General features: G+C 41.9%; 3 protein-coding genes across 6 annotated transcripts; all 3 read left to right on the top strand.

Annotated features, from left to right (window-relative positions):
* The first annotated feature begins 710 nt into the window (after positions 1-710).
* Positions 711-4,654, top strand: dtwd2 (DTW domain containing 2). Its single transcript, XM_029169143.2, has 6 exons — positions 711-874; positions 1,126-1,216; positions 1,713-1,807; positions 1,899-2,097; positions 3,094-3,222; positions 3,527-4,654. Exons 1-6 carry the CDS (start codon positions 711-713, stop codon positions 3,704-3,706), a joined length of 858 nt encoding a protein of 285 aa, XP_029024976.1. The 3' UTR covers positions 3,707-4,654.
* Positions 4,655-4,850: 196 nt separating this feature from the next.
* On the top strand, positions 4,851-12,195 carry LOC114866902 (cytotoxic granule associated RNA binding protein TIA1-like). Of its 2 annotated transcripts, none has more exons than XM_029169141.3 (12): positions 4,851-5,071; positions 6,026-6,122; positions 6,680-6,778; positions 8,021-8,075; positions 8,176-8,263; positions 8,494-8,569; positions 8,714-8,819; positions 8,951-9,049; positions 9,227-9,311; positions 9,413-9,551; positions 9,704-9,852; positions 10,292-12,195. In XM_029169141.3, exons 1-12 carry the CDS (start codon positions 5,046-5,048, stop codon positions 10,428-10,430), a joined length of 1,158 nt encoding a protein of 385 aa, XP_029024974.1. In that variant the 5' UTR covers positions 4,851-5,045; the 3' UTR covers positions 10,431-12,195. The 2 variants fall into 2 exon arrangements, with proteins under 2 accessions (XP_029024974.1, XP_029024975.1); XM_029169142.3 differs by having other exon boundaries at positions 4,852-5,071; positions 9,707-9,852.
* A 774-nt stretch (positions 12,196-12,969) lies between these two features.
* c12h2orf42 (chromosome 12 C2orf42 homolog) lies at positions 12,970-17,870 on the top strand. 3 transcript variants are annotated; one of them, XM_029169816.3, is made up of 9 exons: positions 12,970-13,126; positions 13,776-14,898; positions 15,255-15,368; positions 15,463-15,570; positions 15,777-15,881; positions 16,047-16,154; positions 16,566-16,666; positions 16,756-16,918; positions 16,991-17,870. In XM_029169816.3, the coding sequence occupies exons 2-9, from the start codon at positions 13,815-13,817 to the stop codon at positions 17,227-17,229; spliced, it is 2,022 nt and encodes a 673-aa protein (XP_029025649.1). In that variant the 5' UTR covers positions 12,970-13,126; positions 13,776-13,814; the 3' UTR covers positions 17,230-17,870. The 3 variants fall into 3 exon arrangements, with proteins under 3 accessions (XP_029025649.1, XP_029025647.1, XP_029025648.1); XM_029169814.3 differs by having other exon boundaries at positions 15,777-15,890; XM_029169815.3 differs by lacking the exon at positions 12,970-13,126 and adding an exon at positions 13,133-13,242 and having other exon boundaries at positions 15,777-15,890.
* The last annotated feature ends 272 nt before the right edge of the window (positions 17,871-18,142 follow it).

Raw genomic sequence — 18,142 nt, 5'->3', positions numbered from 1 at the left:
CACAAACGGTGTGTTTATATAAACAGGCAGTGCAGATGAAATAGCAATGGTTGCTGTTGTGTATACTGATGGCAACGATGGCTTTAAAGCTTCTGTCATGTGTTTCCACTGAATTTTATCCATCCTATCCGCTGCATCGGAGCTTATAGAGTCCTGCACTATGATGGGCTTTAGCGACATCCAGTGTTAAGTCCGCTGATTGCCCATATTTTTATAATCTCTTAAATCCCTTATCCTCCACGTCGACAGGAGGCAGCTGTGAGCTGATGCCTTCGCCATCACCTTACCAAAGCCGACTCCGTCCCGTAGAATTAAAACAGGTAGAGTGAAAAAACATTTCAGATTAAAATTATTCTGCCACCACTCTGAAAATCAAATATATTTTTGAAGAAATGTTAGCTGTTTACTGGTTCTGCCTTTTAAAATAACTATTTCATTTTGTGAGACGTAGTTAACATCTTTGCAATTTGTAAAGTTAGTTAGTAGTTAGTAGTAATATTACAAAGACAAGGAAATTGGGAAGTGACATTCAAGATCCGGGTTGATGTCACCTTTTTACAAAATAAGGTTTTTCCGATGAGTGCGAGAAGCATCTAAATAAAAATACCTAAACGCAGCACCGAGCCAATAAACTATGTCGTCGCTTCTAGTGGGTCTATTTCTATACCAGAACTCGCTGCCCGGCGTTTTATTTGCGTTACAGAGCCACAATGGCTAATGTCGCCGGTGTTTGCGGCGCAGTCAGTCCTGAAGTGAACGGAGCGGACACTTGTGGCAGTTCCTCGGTGGAGGACGGACTAGTCGACGCTTTTGGCGACCTTGCCGCTCTACCGGTGGAGGTCGGCGAGAGAAGACCGACGTGCTCACGGTGCCGGTGAGCCGAATTCCAGTGAAGCTAATGCTAGCTAGCCGAGCCTTAGGGTGGTTGTATGTTGGACCAGACAGGACAGGCATGCTCGTACCCCCCAATCCTCCTCCTGCCGACACTCCAGTTACTGGCATGCTTTAATGAGGGCGCATGTAGTTACAGAAAGCTCAAGACCAGCTGGAAACGAGAGATGGGGGCTATAACAGGCTGGCAGGTATCTGGGATTTCACAGCATCTTCAACTTTCCTCCCATGTAGTCGCCCTCAGAAGGTGTGTCTCTGTCCTTTTCTGCCACCGCATCCTCTGGAGGTCTCCACGTGTCTGTACGTAGTGCAGCATCCTGCAGAGGTGAGAACTGGAAGGATTTAAAAATACTAATGCATTAGGTAAATTACTACCCCAAATACCCTCTTTAATGTTTATTCTATTATTTAGTGAAAGGAGCAATATTATATAACAACCTGTTACAAATGCATGAAAATACCTATAGACCCATTAGAACCTGGAGCTCAGCTCACTTTCCTTGTTTCAGGTTGTCCAAGCAACACTGTTCAGACAAAAACTCTGTATCTTCATTTATTGTTTGAACACATTCTATCAGATTCAAAATTTTATAGCAGCAATGTATTATGACACTTAAACTTAAATACATGAATCTCTTGCCTCATTGGTACTGTATGGAACACCATAGCTGCTTCTTCTGAACTAGATTAATTAGCTCTAAAAAGATTTTAGCCTTTTATTCATACGTCGGTCTGAATTATTTGAAACATCTTTATGTCACAGCCTTTCATATGAAACCTGTGGCTGTAATTAATCATTATAACATCTAATGTCTTTTCAGGAGAGCAGAGTACTTCGCACTGTGCCCCTTCTTGCTGCTTGTTTGCCACAGGGAAAATGCAATGTCATCATTGGAAGGAGATTCAGCGAGGAAAAGTAAGAACCTGCTGAGCTTTCAATATTACAGCAGCACCATGATCCGTTTAAACAGGGACTTGGTTTTTACCTCGATCTTTTCTCCACACAGGCACCCAGAGCTGGCTGCAGTATGTCGCGACCGCAGAACGCTAATTTTGTACCCAGGTCCCAAATCACAGAACCTGGAGGAGGTAGTGCAATACCAAGAAGTAGGCAGTGTAAAACATAACGTCATCATCATAGACGGCACCTGGAGCCAGGCGAAAAACATGTTCCTCAAAAACAGCCTGTTCCACCTACCTAAACAGGTAGGTAAACCTGCGTCTGTCCCTTTTAAGAAGAGCTTGAGGGAAGTTAATTTAGAACATTTGCAGCTGTTCCTGACGGAATTAAAGTGCAAAATCTGTGCGTCATTTATCTCTGAAATTACAAAAGCAGAGTGTCTCGTCCACCTGAGGCAATTATGTTCTTCTGTTTCACCCACTGGTGGGAAAGCTGCACAACCCCTATGAAATGACTAATTCAAGCTCAAGTAAAAAATAATCTCATAAGTGTTGGCAGGTGAACGCTGTGGCTTATTAGCATTTCTTTTCTCCCCCCACATTTTCCTAAGAGTGTTTGGGCTGAATGTAGTCACGCCAGCTGGGTTTGTGAGAATGAGCACAGTGCGCAACCTTTTGATGCTGAGGCACTGGCTTTTTGAATAAAGACTTTATAATCATAATAATATTGACCATCCATATAATACTGACCATCCATGCATATTTTTCTTCTAAGATGATTTTTTACATATTGAGATTCTGTTGCTAGTAATGACCTGTGACCCCCCTCAGTGCAGCACAGCTGCAACCACAATAACCAAACAATCTTCTAAACAAAATTACAAGCTTCTTCTGAGAGCTCATATTATGTTAGTTGTAAAGTTTAAGGTACATAGTAGGTATAGTGTAATACAAGCTTGTCAGCTTATAATAATGTTGCAAGGATAATGAAACAAGCTATAACTTTTGCACATTTATCAATGTGTAAAGTACACTTACAGATTTGTGTACTCAGTTTTATTTACATATTCATTGACCTCTGCACTATGCAAATCTAAATAATGAATTACAGGTTCATAAATTCACAGATTTTTTGAACACACAAATCTAAGTGAAAATAAGCAGCTTCTTTCCCCATCCCAACAGCAAATAATCTTGCTAGAATAATACCACTAGCAATAATTCTACCATTCAATTATAAATATATTGCTTTTTAAACGTCAACTGAGCGCACACTCACCTTTGCTTTGTTTGGTTTGCTAGGTGCAGCTCCACAGGACACTCTCCAGTCAATATGTGATCCGTACACAGCCGTCCAACATTTGTCTGTCCACACTGGAATGTGCCGCCGTTGCCCTTTCTATCCTGGAGCAGAATGACAACATCCAGGAGGTGGGAGGCTGAACCTTATGATAAATATTATTGTGTGAGAGCTATAATGTTTTCCCACAGATTCTAAAGTGATTTTAAAATATTTTCACTCAGTAGCTGTTTTATTAAATACACTTGTAAAATTAGCTCAGCTTTATGAAGAGGTGTTTGTATTATGGGCTAACTGTACTGGCTGGGGGTATGGTGTATGTGACCTACGTTTTGGCTGTGTGTTGATTGATAGTATAGATGCATAGATTGCTGTGGAACAGTCATATCCTTTTTGTATTCTTATTGTTCTTCTTTTTACAACTTATTTGTCTAGGTTCTGCTGAGGCCCCTTAAAGCCCTGTGCTCCTTCCAGCTGCAGCATGGTGCGCAGATCCATCATAGCAAAGAGCATCTACTCAGGAATGGCATGTATGACAAACCCATGCCCAAGAACAAACGCAAGATAAAGAGGATGGAGAAACTTGTCACTGACCACAACATTTGCCCAAGATGAGGAACGGACCTTAGCAGAGAGACTAGACTCATCCCGGTAGACACAGATGTTTATACAGCCGCCGACGGTACATCATGGCAGCTTGTAGTGGACATGGATGTGTGTTTTTTGAACCGATACAAAAAATCGTAACTTACCTATTTGTTAAAAATTTTAAACAAATTTAGGGCAAATAAACTTGTCGTGGTGGCGATAAATCAGGTTTCACTGATGTAAAGTCAGTTTACATAATCACGTCTTGTTTTTGGTTTTTGTAAACTGTGACAGTTCTGCTGACCATGCTAGATGTGGAAGGGCTGATTCTGCTTATGCCTCTTATTGGCAGAGTATTTGTTAGATTGTTGAAACAATGGTTTACTAAAACAAATGAAACGGTTCACAATTCTGAGACAGAGGAACATAAGTATTATTCTGTCCAATTTCAAGGTTATTCATTTCTTGACCTGTGCCGCAGTGAGTTCTCAATAAAGTCCGACGTCTACTGGTCATGCATACAACATTTAAAAAGGATACATGCAGAACCTGAGTTCCTATATAATTAAAACTTTTTGTTTCTGCACTGCAGAAGGCCTACAGAATCTGCAGGCCTTGTAAGACTCTTTGGTAGCTGATTAAATGCAATTTGGTAGGATATGGAAAATTACAGTTTACTGTTAAACATAATAAAAAAAAAAAATCTTTTTTTTAGGATGAAATGAATTAATGACAAAAAACAACAGAAGGATAGAAGAGTATATAAGATGCAATAAAAAACTATTAAGTTATCTATTTCTGTCTGTTTGTCCCTCTGGTGTCGGTTGTCCTTGATTTTTAGTATCTATAATATTTTTAGTCGTCACTGTGTAAATGTTTGTCACTTTGTTTCCGGCCTCTTTTGGGACCATGGCTTCCCTGTATTTATTTATTGTACCTTTTGAGAATTAATAAAGCCTTATGTCTCATGTTTAATCATTATAAATCATAAATCATATAAATTATAGATCAATATAAGTAAGATTAGCCAGAATATGAAATCCTGTGTGTTAGAAATGTAAAATTGGTTAATATAGAAACAAAAGTATTAAACGTTCAATTTTATACGTTACTTGAGTAATTAGTTACTTAATGTGACTTCAATTTGCCTTTGGCGGAAGAATTGCGCATGTGTGTTTCGTTACAGCCCCGGTTGGTCCGCCATCTTTGTCGGCTACCCCATTGTTCACTCTGGAGCTAACAGCGGTGGTAAATCAGTTCATTCTGCGCAATAAAATAACTTGACGGTGTCACAGGCAGCTGCCCGCGACAGTCGTGGATTTGCTCTCAGGGTAGCGACTTGTTCTCGGCCAGCAGGTGAAACAGAATGGACGATGACCAGCCCAAAACCCTGTAAGTGTGCGTCTGCGTTACCGTTAGCTAACCGCTGGTGTTCGTCACAAAATGCTAACGTTAGCCCTCAACGGCAGCTTGTAACCCTGACCGGTGAAGGCAAACTATTGAAATTCATTAAACATCCGGCATATTTCTGTATTTTCAAAGTGGATACAAGTTGCAGTCAACGATTTAAACACACGGTGTGCATCCATCTGTGGGTGGGTCGGAGCACGGTTTTACGCTAGCTCGCTAATTCGAGAAAAATCTCAAATTAACGCGTCGACTTCCTCCGATCGCTCAACAAAACCAGGGCTTGCTGACCAAATAAACAAGTCTCGTATGTCTTACGTGTGCTCATCAAAGGTCTGACCGAATATAGACCACTTTACAGTGATGTTTACGTTGAACACAACATTAAACTACCATTTATTTCAACGGGGTTTGTAGAACGACAGCCACTAAAAGGCTCATTTAACGATGGAATCAATTTTACAGGCCTACAGTCTTGGTTTGGGAGTAATTTTTAATATATGGCAAGATAAATTTAATGTAAATGGGAGAATCACTAACTGAAATTTCAATAATGTCACTAGTTCCCCAGCTGTATTGTGCTGATTAACCGTGTATTTATTGTAGAATCATTTGTCAGAATCTTCATTTAGCCTTTAGAATTGAACTTAACTTTACAATTTACGTATTGCTGCGTGTTATAATATAATAATTATATATATATTTAAATATATAATTATTATTCACACACAAGTACAAACCTGTATGAATGTAGGCGTAAATAGGCCTTTTGTAATTGTAGAACTGCAACTGTGCAACAAAATTCGTTTATTATATTCTAAAAAACACTACAAATTTTAAAATAATGGATTAAGTTATTTTGCTTTTCCAACTCACTAAACTTGTCAAGTCAACAAGACCATAATTAGCCGTGTCTCTGTTTTCTGTTTTTGTTTATAGATATGTGGGGAATCTTTCCCGGGACGTGACGGAGGCCCTTATCCTGGAGTTATTCGGCCAGATTGGGCCCTGCAAGAGCTGTAAAATGATAGTAGATGTGAGTTTATTAGTACTATGCTCTACTTTGCTCTGTTTAAAATATCTCCCTCCCCTGTAGAAAGGTCTCTGATAGCTACGATATACTGGTGGCTTTCCAGTAGTAGAACCCAGCTAGCATAAAGCAAGCTAAAATTTGTTCATTTTCATTTGATATTCAGAAATGTTCCAGTATATTAAATACTATATAGTGCAATTTAAGATTTAGCCAACACTGGCGTGCCATTTCTATATTTTTACACTTCTATCAAAACTATCTTTAGGAGCAATGTGTGTGACCCTAATAACATTACTTACTAACATAAGCGATCATCTAAATCACCCTCGAAGTCATTTACTAAATGTCTCGCATGCAATGACAGACATCTGTGTCGATCCTTGTTGACTAGCCTATAGTGACAAAAGCTAAAGTACACTGTGGTGGAAAAGCTGGTAATCAATTGCTTGAGAAAGTACATCTACCAAGTAGTAACCTGTGAGTGTTCACAATGTCAGTATATAAAGGTGCTTACAATGATTCAACATGAACTTGATCTTTGTATTTCTTGTCCACTCCAGACAGCAGGTCATGACCCGTACTGCTTTGTGGAGTTCTATGAACATAGACATGCCACTGCCACAATCGCAGCGATGAATGGTCGGAAAATACTGGGTAAGGTAAGCTATCATATCTCCTGAGTGAGTCATCTAATGCAAGGCTGGGTGGGCAGGGTCGAAATGAAGTTGGTGGAAAAACGTTCAACTCAGACGTATCTCGCTGCCTTCTCCAAGCTCCACTTATTTTCACGTTTTTCCGGTATTGTTTATTTTTTTTATTTTTTGCACAATATAACATTACTGGAATTGGAAGACTGAACTCTCTCCTCTGCAAAGGTCCTAAAAACAATGTGTAAACATGCAATAGTGTGGGCTTTTTGTTTTGTTTTTGATGCTCTCTGGGCATTTCAGAGTCCTAGTTTGTGTTATTTCCACACAGTGGTTGGTGGGGCTGTAAAAGTGTTTACGGTGGTTGCTTTACAAAGGTAAAGACGAGCAAATGTCTTTTATATTAACACTCAAGAACCAAATGTTCTTGATACGAATAATGGTTTTAACATTATCGGGTTAAAACACAGGAAAGGTTTTTCTAGATTTCTCTTAAACTAAATTCTTTGACAGATATTGCTAATTGGTGGTTTAATAAAAATCAGAGGAAGTTGCTACATAGATTTCCTTTTTTATATATATATTTTTTAAGCTCTGTACTTTCTAAGTGACTTTGCCTTTTTGTGTATGAATTAATGCAATGCGGCCCCGCTGTGTAGTAATGCTCCATGTGCCATTCTTTACTTTAATAATGCTCTTGTGTGCCCCTACATCTTTACTGCTGTGTTATTTTTGCAAAGTTATTTCCACATAGAATCCACTTAAGAGCAACTTCAACAAAAATGTGTTCAGTTGAAAATATTTTATCCTCAACAGGTATTGAAGGACCATTTGAGGAGTATAACAAGTTCGTAAAAATCACTTGTTTGTAAGTCCCTTGTTATTTGGACCTTACTTCCTTCAGTTTTGCTCCAAATTATTACTAGACTGAGAGTGAAATGTTCCTGATTATGAAGGTGAACTATTGATATCCCTTTATATTCTCCACTGTATTTTATTGTTATAATACAAAGGTTTGTAAAATCAGATGATTTCAGTACATGAATCAGTTTGTAGTGGTGCTTTAAGAACCCGAGTGTGTCATACAGAGAACACCTTATTAATAACGTTCAAATCAAACAAATATGTCCTAAGTAAAAGTGGTGTGTGAGAAAACCTCTAATCAAAGACAAAGCACCTTCCTCCCATCCTCAAACATGCTTCACACCTCACCATTCTCCTCTTCCTCGCTTTCTGCATCTGTCTCTCTTACAGGAGGTGAAGGTCAACTGGGCCACGACTCCAACCAGCCAAAAGAAAGACACAAGCAGTAAGTAGATAGGACTGTTGTGAGTTTTTTTTCCCAGTGTTTTTTTTTTTTTTTTTGGTGTGAATTACAAAATTTTTTTTTAAATTGTTTTTCTTTTAAGGTCACTTCCATGTCTTTGTTGGAGATCTAAGTCCTGAAATCACCACAGATGATATAAAAGCGGCTTTTGCTCCATTTGGGAAAATATCGTAAGTTTATTATTATGTTCATGGGTCTGTGCGTTTATATATTTTCGTTTTTGCCAGTGAAACCCATTAAAGGTCAAAGCAATAGTGGCAGGGAGGCTTTTAACACTTACCGGTAACAAGCCTTTCAATTTCTACTGAAGCCTTAATGTTGGAAATATACAGTTAATTTTTGGGATTGGTTCAAATGACGAGTTGGTTTGTTTCTTGACTAAAGTGTTGTTGTTTGACAGGGATTGTCGCGTGGTGAAAGACATGGCCACAGGTAAATCTAAAGGCTATGGCTTTGTCTCCTTCTTCAACAAATGGGTAAGTGTGTGTTGTGTGTGAGTGCTAGCAGGCAGAGTAAACATTAGTAGGTTCTGATTGTTGACTTGTTGAAGGCAGGGTTTAAGTTCCAAGCACAGTGTTGGTAACTCATGAGTTTTTATGTTTTCTGTTGTGAATAATCAGGATGCAGAGAATGCCATACAGCAGATGGGAGGACAGTGGCTGGGAGGCAGGCAGATCAGGACCAACTGGGCCACAAGGAAACCTGCTCCCAAATCTACCAACGAAAGTAAGGATGTGTTTGCTTACATTTAGCTTGTTGAATCAACTGCAAAGCCATCAATGATGATAGATCGATCAGTGTCAATCTGCAAAACTTAAGATGACACGGTAAATGTTGTTTTTTCTTTTTTTTTTTAGCAACCAATACCAAGCAGCTATCGTTTGATGAGGTGGTGAGTCAGTCCAGCCCCAGCAACTGCACTGTCTACTGTGGAGGAGTCACAACAGGCCTCACAGGTCAGTCTTTAGTGTCTTTGTCTGCAATCAGGTCGTTGTCTGTATTGTTGATAATATGGTAGAGTAAAGATACAAGAACTACCCATTAGCTCAATGTACTGTGTGCTTACATTACACTACTTTATTTGTCTTTCTTGCAAACTAATGCCATCTTTTTTTTTATTTATATATTTATAGAGCAAATTATGAGACAGACTTTCTCACCTTTCGGACAAATAATGGAAATTCGTGTTTTCCCAGACAAAGGTTATTCATTTGTGAGGTAAGCTTGTGTTTAATTTAACGTCTTGCATTCAGATATCACCATTTACATGTCTGTGTATATTAACTTGATTTTGAATCATTTTTCTCTTCTGTGTCCAGGTTTAACTCCCATGAAGCAGCAGCTCATGCCATAGTTTCTGTTAACGGCACATCCATAGAAGGATACGTTGTGAAGTGTTACTGGGGTAAAGAAACCACAGACATGGTCAGCCCGATGCCGCAAGTACAAATGCCACAGGTAGGAACATTAAGTTATGTGATGGCATTACTGGTGGTGGGCAGACTGCAGTGCTTGCTTTATTTGACAGTGAGATCCGGACTTTACTGCTGCAGTGTGTGTGATGTTTGCGCCATTTGATATTCTGCCTCCTAAGTTATTCTGTGTGTCAGCAGAGCACGGTGAGCTTCCCAGCGCAGCCTTACAGTCAGTGGGGTCAGTGGTACAGTAACACACAGCAGATTGGTCAGTATGTGCCCAATGGATGGCAGATGCCCAGCTATGGTGTTTATGGGCAGACCTGGGATCAGCAGGGCTACAAGTAAGTAAAAAGTTCCATTCTGTCAACAGGACTCACTTTTATCTTTTAAATTTAAGCATGTTCCACAAGGTGGTTCCTACTAGGTTTATTAAATTTACGGCTAAGATAAATGAAATGGAAATTGAAAAGTAATTAATGAAAATCTCTCTGTGCCCAATTTCATGATTCCACAAATACTTTTGTGTAGTCTACACCTCTGCCTTCATGCTTATTTTAGTTATGACAGTGATGTTTCACCAGCAGCTGGAAGTGTTGGTCTATATAGTAGCGACATCTGCTGGATTTCATGATTGCTGGCAGCCGGACATGAAGAGTGTTGGGGAGAGACTGAACTAGGCTCCGGTCCTTTTTCAATAACCAGTGATAATTGTTAGTTGAATGAAACATTTGTGATGTGTATATATATTAATTAAATACATTGGGGTTTTTGCTCTTTCAGTCATTTACATGCTGGTGCCGGATGGACAGGAGTGGGCGCAGTGAGCAACGGAGGCATGGTGGAGCCCGGGCAGGGAGTGAACGGGACGGTGCTAACCAATCAGGCTGGCATGAGCACCGCCGGCTACCACACCCACTGATCACTGGTCACAGTAGCCCCCCCCCCTCATAGCCTCTGAGGCTACAAGGATCACACTCTGGAGAGGAAGGAGTGCATTAGATGTGCTCTCTCTGTCTGTTAATACACCAAATTATTCTGTTAGGCAGGCTGGTGCGCCATTTTATCGCTTTTACCAGCCCATAACCTCACCCACTGCCCAAAATGATACTATCCACTCCCCAACACTTTGTTAGAACAGCTAATGCACTTTGCATTCCTGGGCCCATTTTATTATTTGGTCTGTTTTTCTATCGCCTGCAGGTAACTGGCCAGATGTAAATTATTTCATGTGATATCAGCATATTTCTAGCACAGCCACAGTTTAGTTGAAATGTTGATAAATCTATATGAAAATGTTTGTTTTCAGCCCCTCAGAGCCAAAGAGCAAGGGCAGAATTTTATACTGATGTTCAACAATTGTACAGGGACGAGAGGCGGCAAACTTTGCCACAGAAAGTACACGATAGTCCACAGTAGTGCAACACAGCCACATAAGAATTACTGTGTAAGGGATGTGATTTTTAATTTCTTGCTCTCACTGTTGGTCTGTCCACCTCTTACTGAAGTAAAATAGAAGTCCAGGCAGATTCTCAGGGTGTTGCTAAGTAATTCTGTGAAATGTAGGAAATCACTGAGTAGGAGGAAGGCAGTTTGAGGGAAAGTGGATAACAAAACAAGTCAAATGTCAGAGCTCCCCTCACTTCATCTCCCAGAACGGACTGAGCAGACAGAGTCCAGTCTGGATCAGAAATGTGTGTGCTTAACGTGTGCGCGCGTGTGCATGAACTGATGCTTTTACACACAAGACGACGCTCAGTTTATCTTCCCCCTTAAACAGAAAGGACTACACCATGTTTTGTTTTGCTACAAATATAATAGACAGTGTCATTTTTTTGTTTTGTTTTTTTCTTTCTCTTTAAAATGCTGATGTTGTATAAAGAGCTTTCGCCTTTTTGTGTTTCATTCCAGGACTGTCCTAAGTTTGTTTGTAATAGATTAAGTGGCTATCAACTGTCTACTCTATTTTTTAAATTAGATTTTCAGTATCTCAAATAAACCAATTGCAGGGATTACTGCCACTCTTATCTTACTTATTGGCAGACAAATATTGCACAAATAACTAAGGTTTATCTTCACAAAATTTGAAATACTAGGGTCATTTTATTTTGTTCTTGCATTCCAATTTCTTTTGAAATTTCATTTGGGAGCCTGTTTTATGTAAATATCCAGACAGTCTGTTCAAATGTACCAAACCTGTATAAAGACAACGTTTTAATTGAGGAGGTGAGCTTGCTTCTGTTTGGGGAATAGGTCCCAGAAGTGGCTGTTTGACAGTAGCATCCCCGTCCAGTGCTGGTCCGTGTACAGTTAAGACAGTGCATCATTTGACTCTTCCAGCAGCTTGGAGGACAAGAAGCATTGCTGTGTAATGCAAAATGCTTTAGATCGACAAGTAACGCATAATTTAAGTTATTCTGTTTTAAACCTGAGTTTTTATAGACTAAAAACAAAACCATACAAGGATCAAATTATTGCACTGTGGCCACCGTTGTTTTAATATAGTTGAAAAATCCATTGTGTTGCCTTATTATCAGTGAGTTATTTTTAATTTAACCAAAAGTCATCCAAGAGTAGGCGGTGCCTAAGAATGTTTTCAACCCATGTCTCGGCAAGTTCTGTTGATGCTTCGGTAACATGGCTTATGTTTTTGCTTCGTCCCATTAAAATGCTGATGCTTAAAAGGATTCACATTTCATGTGTTTGCATTTAAACTTTAAAGTGCTCATCACACTTGAGTGTATTTGTCTTGTCTGACCTCACCTTGTCATTGTTTTCCGCTCCCAATGACGCTTGTGCAGACTTTATCGCAATCAGGAAAAAAGATTGAGCTCAGCCTAAAAGTTTGATTTCACAATGCTACTAATTAAAAATCATGCATCTCCGATCTTTAAATGTCTTAACTCAAGGCACCTTTAAACTGAAGAGTGTTGGCATCGTGTGCTTTAGATAAGTTAGTGGATGATCACAGTTAAAATGGTCCTCCAGTAAAATAAAGTTGATGTTCAGACTGTTCTTGGGAGAGTTCTGTCAACAGTATGTTCATGCCTGAGTCTGTGCTGCTGTTAAAGCACAGTATAAGTAACCCCCCCTGGATGCTGTGGATAGAGGTAGCAGGAATACTCATAAAAACATACTGAACATGTTGCAGTTGATAACAAGTTTATACAATGCATCTGTTTCATATTTACTCTGGGGGGAAAAACATTTTAATCCAAAAAGAGAAGATGCTTGTAAATAAGCTAATTTAGTTTGGTTTATTCAGAAGCAGGTAAAAACAAATATTTTACTCAATTACTTTAAGTGCACTTTGCTAGTTATTACTCTCCAATGCATCAGACAGCATCACGCATTCGAATTAGATCAGTAAGTAAGTAATTTCCTCTTTTTAACAAACGGAGGTTTTCTCGCCGATCTACATAAACTGCAGCTCCCATCATTCGCCGGTTTCTCGAGGTGGCCGCCCCCCCTTTTGTCCCACGTGCTCCTGCCTGGCCAATGAGGAGTGCCGTTACAGGCGCAATGCGGTGGACGGGATGTAAGGAGGAATGGCGACGGTCGAGAGGCTTTTGGAGGCCAGTGTCGATCTGATGTTGACCAAACAGAAGCGGATCGCAGGTAGTTTGAACATGTGACAGAAATAAACACCCAGACTAAGATCATGTGTGAGCAGTGGCGTGTTTACAGCGGCCAGATGCAGCTTTCCCACCGTCGGACGGTGCAGTGGAAGCGCGGTGCGGTTTGTTAGCAAAACTTAGAAAGACGATGTGTTAGTAACCAGAGGTAGAATATGTCATTTGGAAATTGTAAAACTGAAACGGTCAATTTTCTATACATATTTAGCACTTTTTTACTGTTTAATATATACATTGACTAGCAACAACGGCCAGTCGTAAACGGCCGAGCAATACACATTATTAAAATAAACTATTAATATACTCAACACTACATAGTACGTAGCAATTATGGCGAATAAGTATATTATTACAGTGGTGGGAATCAATTAATTTTTTATATTAATTTAATAATTCGTAAATACTTTTACTTGCAAATAAATTAGCTGCAAAATGTGATTGTTAAATGTGATAACTTGGCAGAAGACACAAGGCTTCACTGCCACATATCTGTGATAATGAACACAACTTTTAAAATAATCGCAACTTGCACAAAGTATATAATATAAACAAAAAAATATAATAATTCAGAAAAAAACAGCATTTGTATCAATGCCTGTGATCTGAATTTTATCCCTTTTCTTCTGCATCAGGCTTTGAATCCCTTCACTTCCAACACGGAGCTTAGTGACATGGAGACTGAAGTGACAGTGTCGTCGGCCAACATAGTCTCATCCCCCACTCCACCGGGTCAGGCCAAGCTTGCAGCAAAACAGCGAGACAGTAAAAAGACTCCGTCCTCAACGCCGGCCTTTCTCTCCAACCTGGGGAGGGCCACTCTGCGGGGGATTCGCAGGTGTCCGCAGTGTGGCGTCTACAACGGCACCCGCGGCCTCAGCTGCAAGAACAAGGCCTGTGGGGTGTCCCTCAGGAATCAGTCAACGGTGGGTAGAAACAAGAAGTGTGCGGTGGAAGTGGTGAAAGTAATAACAGACAGTGAGGAGAGAGGCTGGAAGGAGCGGGAAGGAGACCTGGGTGGTGGCTTGGGTGGAGGAGTGCAGGTGTTCTCCGTGTGCCACAGAGGAAGAGGGGCCACAGCGACGCAGTGGGGATTCGTGGAGCTTGTCCCCACAGACACTGCTATAGCGACCGGTAACGGGGCCACGCTGCTAACCCGGATCAACCTGGGCCGCTGCTTCATGCCGTCGTGCCGACAGGGTCAAAGGTCAAATCGGAGCGAGGCTCAATCCGCATCGGCGGGTTCCCACCAGTCCGACAGCCTCTGCGTCCACATCAAGCAAGCAATAGAGTGTCAGAGCTGTGCGACGCCGCTGACCTTGAAGAGCTCCGTGCTGGAAGGTCTGCCGGCCTCGGTTCAAGCCAGGGAGGAGCTGTGGAGGCTGGCCACAGAGACCCCGGGGCCCCTGGTGCAGCGCGTCTCCAAAGACACTCTGGTGGTGAAGTGCCACACGGACCCCCGGCACCCGCTGGGCCTGCTGCACCTGAGTGTGGGCGCCGGCGGACTGTCCGAGGTCAAACAGGGCGAGCGAAGGGCCAGGGAGGGGCAGCCGCCCTCGCTTTTCCACTGCGCCTGCCAGAGCGGCAGCAGACGCAGCAGAGCTGGAGTCGATGGAGCGGCGGGAGCAGGCGGCCCTCAGCCGCCGCCCGGCGCCGCCGCGCCGCCGCCCTGCCTCCACTTCTACGCCTGCGTGTGCGCACTGGCCAGCGACGATAAACTGGCCTCAGAGTTCGCTGCTTTCATCAACTACACGTCGAGTGGGTAGCTCGTTTTTTGTCTGCTTCTGTGTGACAACACCATCCATCACCCAGCGAGATCCCCCAGTTTAGCAAAGCCAGACACTTTCTGCCACGTAGAAAATGTAAAGTAACATAAAGTATCTTTTTAATATTTGTCACATGACTCCACTAATTGCCATTAGTAGGTTTTAATTGTTGCTACAGACTCAAAATAATGTAGATGACGCTTTCAAATGTAATGAGACTTGAAATTTCTGTTTTTAAGCTAAGCTAATGGCTCTCAGCTGGAACTCAGTAGGGATGTTTTCTAAGACATTCTATGTGATTCCCTTGTGTTTATCATTCTTTGTGCCTTTCCATATGTTCTATTACAGGTCAAAAGCAAAGTGCTACTAGCGGAACAGTTGCCGCCAGTGAGAAGCAGGTGGAAGCAGAGAACCCTCATCTCAAAGCCAAGAAGCTCTGCCTGGATGAATCCTCCCCTGACGGTTTTGTATTTGTTGCCTAAATCAGATGTGTGTTGCTTGTTCTCTCTCGTCCTTCACAACGTGCCCTCTGTTTTCATTTCCTGCCGTTGTGCAGCCTCCTCAGCCGCCTCTAATTCTGCAGCGGGGAAGGAGGGACTGTCAGCCTCCACGAGGAAGGGGGGCCAGAGGAGAGCCCCAGGTGGCGGAGGGCCGAAGGCTCTAGGTGCCAAACACAGTTTCTCATCTTCTATAGAGTAATGTTTAAAAACATTCATTTTTTATGTGTCTTACTGTTTAAAAAGTTCAATTATATTGATTATTTTTGTACTATCTAGGTTTATTGTAACTCCATTATAATTAATAATCATAGGCCAACCTGTGGAATCAAACTGACTGAATCTGACCTCATCTAACCTGTGTTTTTCTCAGGGTGCTCCCAGGTTGTGGACGAGTGTGCGGTGACTTTGGGCTTCCATCAGTGGCTGGCAGGTGTCACAGAGAGGATCCACCAGACGATGCATTACCAGTGTGACGGTAAACAAGGTGCCACAGTGTTTCACCTGGAGGATGGATTTGTTCTCCATGAACACAAAGTGGCAAGAAGCGATTCAGTGTTCTGGTTTCTGTCAGTTATCAGCTGTTGGGTGAGAAGTTTGACACCGGTTCTGCTTCTCCACTGCTCCCTCCTTTTTCCCTCAGGGAAACCACAACCGTTGGTTTACCACATACCTCAGGAGTTCTTCAACGCTCTGCAGCATCGTCTGTCGCTCGGATCCAAGAAGAGGAGGCTGCCCAACTTCACCACAGGTGGGAGGAAAACGTTTTTAATACAGATTCAGAGACATTTGATTCAGACACAGGTTTATTTTCACACTCGTATGCAAAGCATGAAGCTGTGAGACAGACAAATTCTATTGTACAGGACACTGATGATGGGAGTCATGTCACGACAGAACCGCTCACAGTTCCTCTGCACAGCTGCTCTGCTGTAGTTTCACTTCTCCTATAGCCAGTAAACACACCTCAGGTGCTCACTGTTGCTTTGGCTCCTCTCTCTCCTCCCACTGGGTTATTGAGGATTATTGTAAAGCCACCAAACATATCGTGTAGCATTCGTGTGTAATTTCATAGCCTTGTTAACAGCCTTGTTTTCCTGTCATAGATATAATCATGTTTCTGTTACACTTAAAATAATACAATTCTTTGTGCTGATGTCAGCGTTTGTGAGAAACCATGGACCTCCTCTGGGTTCTTTCTCCAAGTACACCTGGCACTTTACTAACCCCATGCAGGTCAAGCGCATCTTTGATACACCGGAGGTAAGGGCTCCCTTGGTTCTGTAAACCACTTGGTGAAACTGTCTGGCTGTTGTGCTTGGCCTCTCTGACCGTTTCTATCTGCCCACCAGTTGCCTCTGGAGCTCTCCCAGAGTTTTGTGAGAAACTCAGACGGCTCCTACTCACACTTCCGCTGTCCCGATCCTCCTCCCGAACCCGAGGTACCGGAGGGGTGCAGGCCCGACCGCCCCCTGGCGATACGACCCATGGAGCTCCGAACCTTCCTCAAAGTTGGTGAGCGACAGCTGCGACGGCACCGAGAAGCCGCTGCGCGGGGCTGCATTCACAGTGTGGTGTCTCCACCAGGACCCGGTCCAGCGGACCAGAAGGGGGCCGGTCCGTTTGTGATCGAGTGGATCCCAGACGTGCTCCCTCGCTGTCGCATGGGAGAGCTCAGGATCAGCTTTGAGTTTGGCCACCAGCAGAGCGGCCAGCCGGAGAACAGTGAGAAGCTGAGCGCGGCGGAGAAAGGCTGCCGTACCAAGACCAACCCGACCCAGTCCAAACCCGCGGCGGGCGTTGAAATCGTTCAGGTGGTCGTGTAACGTCCCCTCAGTGTGCTCTTTAGCTCACAGCCTCCAGTTTGTCTGGTTTCTGATACAGATGCCATTATTTCATTGGCACAAGCAGTGGCTAACGTACATTAATGAATAATATTCCCAATCTACATATATTATATTTTAAAGTATATTTTTATATGCCGTAATATGTGCAAGTGACAAACAGGAAAAGCAGTTACTGAATTTCTTTCACACATGGGTTTGAATGGTTTGTGCTGTCCTCTGTTCTGCCCTGTGAACATCAACAGTATATTTCCCCAGCATAACTAAACACATTTAATCAAGTACTCGTTTGTAGTACTCGACTTCAACATCTCACTTAAAAACTAGTTTACACCTCTACACTCCACTGTTTAAGTGATTGTTAGTACATAAAGTATCATATTGTGTCTGATGAATTGAAAGGCACTGGTGCAGACAGAAAGCTGTAGTTTAAGGGTATTTATATAATTAATAATATATACAATACATAATATAAATCTATACTGGTATTTAGTTCAATGACACTTTATTTCAGAGCATGGATATGACTGGACAGTTGTTCAGATGTCTGTCTGCAATTATAGCAGTTCTATTAATGAAATATGAGTAATAAATACTTCACAAATAAATAAGCTTGATGGACATCAACAGACTCTTTTTCTTTGTTTGAAGCAGCTTCATTTCATCCCTGAGGAGTAAAGAAAGTGCTTCTCAGTGTATGTTTTCAGGGGATATGAATTCATAATTAGTTTGATAACTATCTCGCTGCCCACTGGATGAATTTGATTGTCCCGGCTCTGTGGAACCGTGAAAATATATTTGTTGGTGTGCTGTGTGTGGCTTCGTGATTGTTGATCCGATGGTTGGTTAAATGTTTCACCAGCAGGTGGAGGCATGAGCCTGCATTCAGGCAGAG

This window comes from Betta splendens, chromosome 12 (genome assembly GCF_900634795.4).
Source record: "Betta splendens chromosome 12, fBetSpl5.4, whole genome shotgun sequence".
Lineage (NCBI taxonomy): Eukaryota > Metazoa > Chordata > Actinopteri > Anabantiformes > Osphronemidae > Betta > Betta splendens.
Note: the sequence above shows the minus strand (reverse complement) of the source record. Positions and strands in the feature narration are given on the sequence as shown.